Genomic DNA, 11,993 nt, shown 5'->3' with positions numbered 1-11,993 from the left:
TATATATATATAAATGTAGAAATCTAGTTTTTTATAAAAAACTGAATACAAAAATTGTATGTGTAGTTATATTTATTTAAGGTAATTAATTGATAAATATCTTAAGTGCTGAGAGCTATGCTTAGCTATTAGACAGCTTACACAGTGAAAATCTCAGAAAAGTTGCACAGGTGTGTGATTTGTCATTGAAGCAACCCATTGACTGGTGCTGGTCTGAAGAAATGAGGGACGAGGAGGGAGAATCTGTAAGAAATGTGTGTGGTGAATAAGATTCTGTTAGACTGCAGTGGGGGAGTTGACTAACAGGTTCAGGCTTATCGGAGGAGCCCACTAATTGGAGGTCATCCGCATGAATAAAAAAAAACAGTCAATTACTGTGCAAGAAAAGAGCTGACCATCTCTCATTCCCTCCTGCTTGCTGCCACCCTGTTTAGATGCCTTGCACCCCTTGATGAAATGTTTGTGTTATGGTGACTCCTCACAGGCCCTGCTATGTAGGCTGGATCATTACACCTGATTGTCGTTACTGAGATTCAGAGACAGGAAGCACAGCGGTGCTATAGACTGTTGTGCCTGCACCCCTCTGCGTGTCTGTGTGTGTCACATGCAAACACACACCTGCTAGAGTAATTACGGGAATAATCATAGCGACAATCACTCGACCCACTGTTTTTTTTCTTCAGAGATGTAGTCATTTTTATACAGTATTAATGTAGTTAACACTGAATAGAAGTAGAATTAATTTTTAAAACATTACATGAAATATAAAACATGTTTTAAACTCGCAAAATACAGCAGAATCTAAAGTAGCCTTTGGCCTCACCTTTAACTATTGTATTTGTAGGATGGGTAGAATTTGAGTCTAAAATCAGAATGGGTGGATGGATGGAGAAAACTCCAGGATGTTCAGACGCAGGCTTTTACTCTGGATGATTAAAAGGTGAACTCTCTCCGCAGGAGTTAACTGGACCTGGGCCAGTCGAGTGACATGAGCCAGGGATAATCATACTTCATGCTTGTCACGCGGTTAAGAGGGTTTATTGGCTGTCATTATTTGTATCAAATGAGAAAGGAGAGCTTCAGGAAGCTGCCACCTGCTTTCGGGGATTCATATCGTGAGAAGGAGGTTATCAAACTCCCTTCCACTGTCCTTGTTAAAGCACAAGGGTCTGTGTGCATGTTTGTCTGAGATGGTCTGAATACTACACTACTATGATAAAGCAGCTCCCATCAGTCCAGTTATCTTAAAGATTAATTCTGTGTGGACACGGCCCACAGCTAATGCTCCAAAGTGACACTGGCCAGCTGACCTTTTTTTTTTTAGCAATATTTTTTTAACCTATATTCACCTTTTTCTACTTAATTGGTTATCAGGTTTTTAACATCTGGTGTTCTGATGAATGTCAGAATTTGGTGGGTTTTTGTAGAAATGGATTAATTTAATATATTGTTTAAATAAATTACTAAACTTATTTTCATGTTATGAATGATCAAAACATATAAGCATGTGACCTTTTAGACTTTGCATAAATAGAATGCCATAATATTATTAATAACATTTTTAGTATTAATATTATTCATATTTATCATCATATGAACTACCAATCATAAACCTGGGGTCAGTAAGTTTTTTTTTTAAGAAATTAATACTTTTATTCAGCAAGGATTCATTAAATTTATCTAAAGGTGACAGAAAAACATTTATAATTTTACAAAAGATTTCTATTTCAAATAAATGCGGTTCTTTTGAAATTGCTATTCATAAAAGAATCCTGAAAAAAAAACATATCACATTAGCAGAATCTAAAGTAGCCTTTGGCCTCACCTTTAACTATTGTATTTGTAGGATGGGTAGAATTTGAGTCTAAAATCAGAATGGGTGGATGGATGGAGAAAACTCCAGGATGTTCAGACGCAGGCTTTTACTCTGGATGATTAAAAGGTGAACTCTCTCCGCAGGAGTTAACTGGACCTGGGCCAGTCGAGTGACATGAGCCAGGGATAATCATACTTCATGCTTGTCACGCGGTTAAGAGGGTTTATTGGCTGTCATTATTTGTATCAAATGAGAAAGGAGAGCTTCAGGAAGCTGCCACCTGCTTTCGGGGATTCATATCGTGAGAAGGAGGTTATCAAACTCCCTTCCACTGTCCTTGTTAAAGCACAAGGGTCTGTGTGCATGTTTGTCTGAGATGGTCTGAATACTACACTACTATGATAAAGCAGCTCCCATCAGTCCAGTTATCTTAAAGATTAATTCTGTGTGGACACGGCCCACAGCTAATGCTCCAAAGTGACACTGGCCAGCTGACCTTTTTTTTTTTAGCAATATTTTTTTAACCTATATTCACCTTTTTCTACTTAATTGGTTATCAGGTTTTTAACATCTGGTGTTCTGATGAATGTCAGAATTTGGTGGGTTTTTGTAGAAATGGATTAATTTAATATATTGTTTAAATAAATTACTAAACTTATTTTCATGTTATGAATGATCAAAACATATAAGCATGTGACCTTTTAGACTTTGCATAAATAGAATGCCATAATATTATTAATAACATTTTTAGTATTAATATTATTCATATTTATCATCATATGAACTACCAATCATAAACCTGGGGTCAGTAAGTTTTTTTTTTAAGAAATTAATACTTTTATTCAGCAAGGATTCATTAAATTTATCTAAAGGTGACAGAAAAACATTTATAATTTTACAAAAGATTTCTATTTCAAATAAATGCGGTTCTTTTGAAATTGCTATTCATAAAAGAATCCTGAAAAAAAAACATATCACATTATTAAAATGATTTCTAAAGGATCATGTGACACTGAAGACTGGAGTAATAGCTGCTGAAAATTCAGATTTGCATCACAAGAATAAATTACATTTTAAAATTTATTAAAATAGAAAACGGTTATTTTAAATTTTAATAATATTTCATAATTTTACTATATTTTTATCAATGACAGATTATATGAGATCATATGAGACTTTATATAAAATATATGTCGTATAATTAAAAAAAATATTAATTAAAATATCTCAGTTCACTCGCAATTGACAAGTGTGGCAAAAAAGTGAATATTGGAGCCAGTGTACACACACGTCAGGAAGAACATTCCTAAATGCCAATGTAACCACCAACCATTTTCAAGCTGCACGAAACATACCCGAGAGAAACGCAGCAGCAGCCTTGGCCCAGTAGCTGCACTTCAAAAGCATGACTGCTGCAGCCGTTTCCTGAGCAGAGGCAAGCAAATAGTGTGTTCAGCACATGACAGCGCATAAGAGACATCCACCGCAGCGCCCGTGTGCACACTCACACATTTTATGGACATTACACTGGGAGCTCTCTCATCTGTCATTCAAACACCTTTCCTGAAAGACCAGTGAAGGAGGGAATGGCAAGAAAAACTGTGAGAGTGTGTGTGTGAACGCTTTAGAGCTTTTTAGCAGAGCTGGCAGGCATTAGTCTGGCCTTCCCTTCCTTGCATGAATACTCTTTATACTCCAATAAATATGCGGCTGTCTCTGCCACGCTCACCCCCTACACACATTCAATGTCTCTTCTGCCTCTCTCTCTCACTCTTGGGCTTATTCTTCCATCCCTCTTTCTTTCTGCCCCTCTCCCTTTCGGTAACACCCAGCTTTCTTTTATATTCCTCCCTCTCACATCCTCTCATCCAGTGTCCTCCACTAATAATTTCACCATCCCCCCATCCTTCTCTCCCTTCCTCCATTGATGTTCAGTGCCCCTGACTCTGACCTGCTTCCCACTGCCCTCATCCCCTAACTCACTCCGCATCACCCCCTCCCTCTTTTCATCCAATCTCCATCCCTCCTTCTTCAACCGGCCTGTGCCCTCTCTTCTACATCCAATCCATCCTGTCCGCTCTCTTTTTCTTCCCTCTGTCTGTTTTTTTCTGCTGTCACTGTACGCTGACCCCAATTCTGCCCTCGCTGTTATTTCCCCCTATAGCTGTATGTAGGCATTACAACTTTACACGCACATTTTTTTTTTGCTGTTGTTTTTTATTTGCACAGTGCTTTACATCTTTGCTGTATTAGTTTGCTGAGGTGTCTGTTTGTATGTGCAAGATCATTTTTTTGGTCAGGCAATCATGTTTTTTATTACTTATTTGTAAATTGCAATTAAATGAAAATGTATTATAGCTTATAGTTATATTAAATGCAGTTAATTGAGCTTAACAATGATTTCTGACCCACTTAGTTAGGATTTAAGTACATATTTATGTCATTTCGTAATTACTATTGTCTTTGAAATAAGGTTAAAGTGCCCCAATGTATTGACGAGCAATTATGGTAAAATGTACTTTCATGTCATTTCTATTGAAACTTATGTCATGAATTGAAATATATTTGTAATGACATTTTTTATAATGAAGTTGCAATTTAGTACTTTTAAAATATATTAACTACATATTAACATACATATTATGTAAGTACTTTACATAAGCATAAATGTACTTTAAAGAAAAAAGTTTTATTACAAATGCACTTTTTAAAAGCATCTTTATGTGTGTTGACCCCTCGTGAAAGTTTACTCTCTTTAAGTACACTTAAAGTCTTTTATTTTCTTAATATTATATTATCTGCCAAGGCAGTTTTAAAAAAAATACTTTTATTTGAAGTACACTACAGGTACACATTTAATACAATTAAGCACACTTCTTTTTCACAAGAGTAATATAATGCATGTATATTGAAAAAATGTACAACAACACATGAGATATAGTATATTTTCTCAAAATTCTAAAATGTATTGCACTTGTATATCCGGGTTGTGTGTTTTAAGCACAGGGGTATATGTTTCTATGTGTCTGAGTGTGTGTTGTGCTCTGTTCAGCTCTGCTGTGGTATAGATCTCTTCATAAACTAATTTCCATACATCCAGCCCTTAGAACTGGACAATACTGAACACCACATACACCATCTGGTAGAATGGACTTCGTAGTGGATGTAGATCCAGACCGGCTGGCACTCATAGATGAATGTGAATGCTTCCAGTGTAGCAAATTAGCATGCTAACATTGTTAGCATGACAGGAAGAAGTCTTGTCAGAGGGCAACATAAACAATGTGTTTTAAAAGGCTCATCTTATAAAACAGCAACGAATGGGCTTCACACTTGCAGATGCAGTCATAAGTATCCTCTTCAGACAGTTTACAGTTAGCTATGTTACAGCTAACTGACCAATAATGGGGGAATGTTTAGGAAATTATTGAAAAATTACTTGGGAAATTGTCATTATGTTTGGGTGAAAATTAGAAATTACTGTATGGAACTGTATGCTGATGGAACAGTACTAATTTTTCGCTGTACGTTGTGTATGTTTTCAGATGATTCATCTTCTGAAAGTGGGAGTGGCAATGGGATTCGCACTCTGACTCCTCCCTCAGTAGGTGTGGCCGGTGTGAGTGAAAGTACAGGGACAGGAGCCAGATCGGTTAACGGCAACGGAAATGGTAACGCGGCACCACTCGACTTCACCACGACATCCTCGTCCTCATCTTCAGAGGACCAGCAACCAGTCAACCTCAGCGACAGACTGAGTCAGGCCCTGCCTAGTGCTGCTGCCATGCTGGCGACCTTTAACCCTGAGCACACAGAGGAGCTGCGCAGAAAATACCCCAAATCCTCAGAGCTACGCCTTGACCGAGATATCAGGGACTATAATAGCAAGGTATATTCTTTTAGGACCATAAAAATGCTGAATGCTACTTCACACAATACCAAAATTTCAGTAATCATTACCAGTAGCAGAAAAATTTCACTGGTATCGTCTTTTTTACATATATATATTTTTTTTATCTTAGTATCAACTTGGAAATTAAGTACCTGAATTTTTAACATCCTTATTTGCTAATCTAACTAACAGTGCTACTGGTTCTGCCTGTAGACTTTTCCTTCACCCTTGTACACAACAGATTGTCATTTGTTTTGAGCATACAATGCGAGTTGAACCCACAGTGGCAAAGGCGCTCAAGCAAACCTCATTTATTCAGTTAGCTAGCTTGGCAAGGAGTGTTTTTCATTTAGACTGATGCAGAGAGGTTTGAACAATATGCCGAGAAGGCTCCAGTCTGAATAGAAACTTTCATTTCATTCCTATTTTCCATGGTCAGCCTCTGTTGCTTCCCATCTTCTGTTTAATTGTATTGTCTTTGTGAAAAGAAGAGCGCAAAAATATCTTTCAAACAAACGGATTCACAATCTGAAATGCAGCCCAAGACTCTTGGTACCGAGAATGTCTGAATAACACTGTTAGACCTTGAAGAATTGGTTTTCATCAGCCAAAAGCGCCGTCGGTGGTCATGAATGGCCTTATTGGTAGACATCATCTTTTTGATATATCTTTCAGTCTGTGTCCTCCTTTGAAAGTTTTTTCTGATTGTCAATAGACTCTTGCAGACAGAAGGCTTACCTTGGTTTCTTTGTGTGTTTTTGCAGTCTCCTCAATACAATTCAGGCAGCTATGATTCAATAAAGATGGAGATGTGCCCTGAAGATCTGACTGTTGGTCGGTCTCAGGCGGCTGACGATGATGACGATGACCATGACGACCACGACGATAGCGATAAGATCAATGATGCAGAAGGAGTGGATCCAGAGAGGTTGAAGGCTTTTAATGTGAGTATAAAGGCATTAAACTCATGATGTTCTAATGCATAAAAAGAGCTATAAACCATGTGGTCTTGCATGGCTTTCACTCACACCTCATACTTAGTTGAAGTAACTAATTTCTCTCTCTTTTTCTAGATGTTTGTGCGTCTCTTTGTGGATGAGAACCTGGACCGTATGGTGCCAATCTCTAAACAGCCTAAAGAGAAGATCCAGGCCATTATTGAGTCCTGCAGCCGTCAGTTCCCAGAGTTCCAGGAACGTGCTCGCAAACGCATCCGTACCTACCTCAAATCCTGCCGTCGTATGAAGAAGAATGGCATGGAGGTACACGATGCCACATTGAGCTGCTCTTTCTGCTCTTTGTAATGGTTAGATGACTTATATTGCCCCCTGGTGGTCAACACTACAGACACAACACTACAGACACTGAGAAATAGAGTTTTGTTTTGTGATGAAGCAAACACCAGGCAAAAATTCAACATTCATATTCATGAGATGACATTGTAAAGTTTGTACGTAAAAGTACATAATTAATGTAGACTAGTTTTGTAAATGCATTCCTCAATATGCACATTCATTTTTTCATATTAGACATATTTCTGTAAATTAAGTTCAAAACTGTTAACAGATTTTAATGTTGCTGTACTACAAGACAAAATGTAATCTAATTGTTTTCAAATAACTTTTTAGAAAAAAAAAATTCTGTTTCCTTATTCTTCATTATTTAGCAAGGACAGCGTAAATCGACCGAAAGTGACAGTAAAGGCATTTATAATTTTACAAAAAATTTCAGTTTCAAATGCTTTTCTTTTGAACTTTCAATTTGTTGAAGAATCCTAAAAAGAAATGTATCAAATAAATGCGGCCTTGGTGAGCGAGCGTACTTTTAGAAATCTTACAAACGGTTGTGTATAACATACTTTACACATAAAATAAGAGATTCTGAGAAATTAAGTGTTCTTTCACCATGACCCATAAAATTAGTACATAATAGTTAATATATTAAATGTACTGTGTGTGTACTAGCAGACTCGACCCACGCCACCCCACCTGACCTCAGCGCTGGCTGAGAACATTCTAGCAGCCGCCTGTGAGAGTGAATCACGCAAAGCTGCCAAAAGAATGCGCATGGATGTCTACCAGGCACACGTAAGTAGCGATGTATAAGTGTATGCATGTGCATGTGAAACTTGGACATGCATTGGTGTCAGTCTGTCTCTTAATTTTAAAACCAAGGTAGCCTGATATAATTGTTTCTCTCTCAGGATGAGCCGTTATCTCTGGATAAGGCGGTCTCTCGTGAGCCGGTCTCGCTGACCCAATCTGCATACTCCCTTGCTGCCTCAGCCTACTCCCAGGACCAGCTATACATCAATGGAGGCCTCAACTACAGTTACCGTGGTTATGGAGGACTGTGTGCCAGCATGCAACACCCAGTGTCCCTGACAACAGCTACCGCCCAGACCAACGGTGAGAGAGGAAGCTGACAGCATCCTAACTGAAGTTTGAACTTGATGCTTACTCACACAATTGCCTTATCTGTGAAAGCATATAGGATACAAGCAAAGTTGCCTTAACATGTGACATAAACGAAGTAATTTACATTATATAAGGGCTATGATGCATTAAACAGTGGTTCTCAACCAGGGGGCCACTTGAGGGCCATTGGCAAACTTCCAAGGGGGCTGCAGGATGACTTACAATGAGTTAAATTATTATTGTTAATAATTAGTTAATAATAATTTTCTTTTTAATATATTAAAACATTCTAACATTATAAAACATTCATATAATTAAAATGCTAAAAAAAAACATACAATCAAGATATAAACTGAAATCATACCGTTCTTGAAAATCACAAAATCAATTATGGTTAATTAATTTAATTACTCCATTGTAACTACATTGACATTCCCAGTTTCTATTAATAATATATTATCATTAATAAATTATATATGTAAAGTTCTCTTAATATTATATTATGTAGGGGGTTGCTAAATATTGTGTTGGACAGTGGGGGTCCTTAAAATGATGTCAGAGAGACAGCTAACTAGTTTTTTGACAGAGCTACTGAGGCTGGGTATTGATGAAAATTTCAGTTCTTTTTTTATTCAATTTAATTAATTTGGACATATTTCATATATTGGAAACCTTTTAACTAATTAATTTTAAAATGTAACATCCAGGCCCAAACTTTGCAGCACAACTGCTATGTAATTAATGTATATCAATCAATGCAATGTGGAAATCAGCTTAAGTAAACAAAATAACATTTCTCATGTAAAACTATTTCGTTTAAAATATAAAAAATTATTATAAAAATATAAACCAACACTTTGGTTATAAATTCCCATGAATGCATTTAGAGAGTTTGTGGAAAAGTCTTTTTGAATGATTCACTGACTCTAAAGAGTCATTTGTTGATGAATCAGGCTGCACTGCTCACACTGCATGTTTCTCAGTCACTAAAAAAGAACCGGTTTAAAAGAGTAATTTTTTGAAGGATTGGACTATGCTGGTCATGCTGTACGTGAATGTGTGCAGCCCACAACGGTGTGCCAGTATTTCTGGTACACACTAATTTTTAACGGATTTCATTTCCTGTGGCACTTTAAATTGGAATAGATTAAAAGAGCAATCTTGAGTTTTTAAGATTTTTTTTTATCCTCCCTTAAGAGCTACTGTGTCTCTGTTCTTAGTTGTTTTTATGTCTGTAATTATATTTTTATTCGCTCCGTTCAGGACCTACTGATCTCAGTATGAAGTCTCTGGCCTCAAATTCGTCCTCGCCAAGCTCCAGTAGTCTCGGCAGGAACGGAGGAGCTCAGCTCAGCCATACAGAAGTGGCGGCAGTGCGTCAGCTGATCGCGGGATACCGTGAGTCTGCAGCCTTCCTGCTACGATCGGCAGATGAGCTGGAGACCCTCATACTACAACAGAACTGAACCAATTTTCAACACTCTCTCTGACTACACACATACCCTTGTCCCTCTGGACCTCATAACTGACTGTGTCCCTCACATGATCATCATCCTCATCGTCACAGGTTTTCCAGTCACCAAGGAAAACCATCTGGCTCTTAAAGACATTAGAAGAGAGAGAAAACACACCGCTTCATCAAGCTTTTGCATTCATATTTCAACGAGAACAGCCAAGAGATGAAGAGGACAAACGTGGAGATGAATCTTTGAAGGACACTGCAGTGCTGAAGCAGACGGTTCGAAGCATCCTCCACGTACTGCTCCTCTCCACGGCCTCCCTCTGTTTAACCGCCCTTCGTTCCCCACTGAGAGCCATCGATTTCGGATTTTCTTGGTTTTTAGCTACTTCAAAGGAGGAATTACGGCACGCCAATCCTCCAGACGGCACTAACTAATTGAAGACACTTTTGATTTGGAGGCGTAATGGAAAGAAAGAAGATAAAAAGAGCAAGAAGAAAACTAAGAGACCTTTGTATTTGCTGTAAATAAGCACTCGCTGTGTCCTGAAGCACTTTTCCATTCATTCTGACCTCTGAATCATTAATTTATGCATATAGATACGCAGGTGGAAGCTCACCTGGAAATACCTCAGCCTGTCTGTCCCGCTCTCTCTCTCCCAGCGTTCTCCTCTCTGTGTGTGGGAAAAGAAAATGATCACCTGTCCGTCCTCGACTTCACGGTCCAGTGATTTGGGATTCGAAGGCAGAGAGTGGGAGTGAATTTGTTTCTGTAATTGAAGTGAAGATTTTCTTTTCCACCCCCTCCAAATGTGTTGTATATATTCCGATCCATTTCAAGGTATTGATGGCAAAAATATACTGAACTTGTTTTGGGAATGGACCCGTACTGATGCATTTAAACACTTCGGCCTCATAGATGCCAACTCTCTTTGTTTCCACTGTACGGGTCACCTTCTGTTCTCCTCTTCTCTTATATGTCCTTCCATTTCTCCTGTACATCCTCTCTTCTCCTCCACCTTATTATTCTGCTTTGGACGGAGATAGAGAGGAAGGATCCGGAATGGAAGCTTGTTAGTCTTTTATCTGTTGACTTTTCTTAATGGCCATTAATCCACTCTGCTGCTATGGACTCCAACGTAATGCCACAGACCTGAAACCTCAAGCCTCCCAAACACAACCAGAGCACCTCAAAGGCGAAAAAAGAAAACAAGGCAAAAAAAAAACGAAATGGAAGCCAAATCCAAAAGAAAGATAAAAAAAAAAAACCCTGCCGTTTTGCATTCTGGTCAAGAGTGTTTGATTTAATACTGAGGGCTGCTTGTGTTTGCTTGTGTTTGCTTTTGTTTGATTTGTTCTAAAAGTGCGGTGTGTGCTTAAATCTCGAGATCAACTGGGATCAAATCGTCTTTGGCACAAGAGCTTGGCGCATACACGAACACGTGTATGACACGAACAGACATGCTAAAGGGTCTTTAGTGAACTGAATATTTATCAGGAGAGGTTTAAAAATGTGTAGTTAGTGAGGTAGATTTGTTTAGGGACTGACTGACAGTAATGTCACTGTAATTTGCTCCATTTGCACACAGAGGCAGTGCTAATCTGTGATTGAGGAGCTCGGTGGCTCCGTGTTGCACTGCTAGTGGGGGATGGAGAAAGAATATCGCAATGCAGAAGATAATCAAACGCATTTCTGGCCCTAAAGGAGACAGACTAATACAGAGAGGCTACCATGACCCCCGCTGAGGAGCCTTCAGAATCATTACATTCATAATCACATGACCGGGACCTACTTATGATTGAAAGCCATGATGATGAGTGAGTGTGACCAGAGACTACACTGCCCTCTTAAGACATATTTGTGTGCAATTTTGACACCTCTACTCAAAACACAACAGTGGATATATAGAAGTAGTGATTTCTTAATTATTATATTTATGGTTGGCCTTCACAGTCAAGCCTCCTACTTCGATATTGAGTTGTTACATACGTGAAGACATATGCACAATTGACAGCGTGAGACCTCTCCTCACTGTGCGCTGCTCTGGTTAATGTTGCTCTGATCACAAAAGGGTCCTTAACCTCTCTCATCTCTGACTGTCTTCGCTTTTTCTTTTACTTAATTTCAGGAGAGAACTTAATAAGGAAATAAGGGGAGATATGTAAATATTTAAAAATATTTACAAATTAAATGCTTTAAAATATTTTAAAATATTAATTTTGTTTTTAATTACATTTCTAAGTTTAGCCCCAAAATAAATAAAATAAGAAATTGTATTTTGCATAAAGAAAATTAATTCTGCTTTTTGGTTTCTGATATTTTAATTAAGCACATTTTTTCACAAAAATGCTCATTACCTTAATGCTTCCTACATTTCACTTTTTAGTTTTTGTTTGAGGTTTTTTTTT

General features: G+C 38.0%; 1 protein-coding gene across 1 annotated transcript in view; it reads left to right on the top strand.

Moving 5' to 3' along the window:
• Positions 1-11,761, top strand: part of LOC107657055 (nucleolar protein 4-like) — a 122,495-nt gene extending 110,734 nt beyond the window's left edge. The window contains exons 6-11 of the mRNA XM_016445061.1: positions 5,362-5,705; positions 6,473-6,652; positions 6,782-6,970; positions 7,673-7,795; positions 7,912-8,116; positions 9,389-11,761. Coding sequence (XP_016300547.1) covers positions 5,362-5,705; positions 6,473-6,652; positions 6,782-6,970; positions 7,673-7,795; positions 7,912-8,116; positions 9,389-9,591 — 1,244 coding nt within the window. The 3' untranslated portion in view covers positions 9,592-11,761. The remainder of the gene's footprint in view (positions 1-5,361; positions 5,706-6,472; positions 6,653-6,781; positions 6,971-7,672; positions 7,796-7,911; positions 8,117-9,388) is intronic.
• Positions 11,762-11,993: the final 232 nt, after the last annotated feature.

The sequence above is a fragment of the Sinocyclocheilus anshuiensis genome, unplaced genomic scaffold (genome assembly GCF_001515605.1).
Source record: "Sinocyclocheilus anshuiensis isolate Anshui unplaced genomic scaffold, SAMN03320099.WGS_v1.1 scaffold1453, whole genome shotgun sequence".
NCBI classification, from domain to species: Eukaryota; Metazoa; Chordata; class Actinopteri; order Cypriniformes; family Cyprinidae; genus Sinocyclocheilus; species Sinocyclocheilus anshuiensis.
The sequence above is the reverse complement of the archived record's forward strand: the minus strand, read 5'-3'. Positions and strand labels throughout refer to the sequence as shown.